Source organism: Austrofundulus limnaeus, unplaced genomic scaffold (genome assembly GCF_001266775.1).
Source record: "Austrofundulus limnaeus strain Quisiro unplaced genomic scaffold, Austrofundulus_limnaeus-1.0 Scaffold898, whole genome shotgun sequence".
NCBI classification, from domain to species: Eukaryota; Metazoa; Chordata; class Actinopteri; order Cyprinodontiformes; family Rivulidae; genus Austrofundulus; species Austrofundulus limnaeus.
In genome coordinates this window covers 96,478-97,144 of record NW_013953300.1, presented here as the reverse complement: position 1 = coordinate 97,144, position 667 = coordinate 96,478, and the positions used below count along the sequence as shown (strand labels likewise).

The window sequence follows — 667 nt, the reverse complement described above, 5'->3', positions numbered from 1 at the left end:
GTGTTGAGGCTGTTCCTCTGCTTTACTCTCAGAGTGGTTTTATTTATCTCAAATGTTTACAGCTCATCTGACATTAAACATCTGAAACATCTGATTATTTGAGTCTGAAGTCATCTGAAACAACAAAAAGTTAAAGAACAGAAAAGTTTCTGGGAAAATAAAACAGAAATATTGGAAAAAAGCTTGAGTTTTTGTTATGCTGAGTGGGTTATCAGAACCAGAACCAGAAGAAAAAAATTCAACTCTTTAAAAGCCATCCTGCTGGTTCTGAACTTTCTGCAGCAGAGCCCTGAACACAAACAGAGTTCTGACCAATATCAGCAGAGCGTTTCCTCCGATGGGACCAGATCAAACCGGATCAGGCGCTGATACGGTGGCTCTGAGGAAATGAGCAGGCGTGTTCAGGAAACCAGCTGATTGGACCCACTCTCAGCCTCTCTGTGTCTCTGTGTTTGCAGGGATCCACGGGTCAGGATGGAGCTCGAGGAGAACCAGGAAGACCAGGAAACCCAGTAAATCAGCATTAAACTCTGTTATGATGAAAGTCCACCAGAACCTCTGGTTCCTACAAAGTCCAACTGACATTATGTGACAAATTTTAACATTTTAACATTTTAGTAACTGAACATTTTAACATTTCAATATTTTAATATTTTAATATTTTAAT

General features: G+C 39.6%; 1 protein-coding gene across 1 annotated transcript in view; it reads left to right on the top strand.

Moving 5' to 3' along the window:
* Positions 1-667, top strand: part of col6a4a (collagen, type VI, alpha 4a) — a gene marked incomplete at its 5' end in the record, with an annotated part of 43,313 nt that overhangs the window by 20,077 nt on the left and 22,569 nt on the right. Inside the window, 1 exon segment of the mRNA XM_014029402.1 lies at positions 459-512. Within this exon segment, the coding sequence (XP_013884856.1) occupies positions 459-512 (54 nt within the window).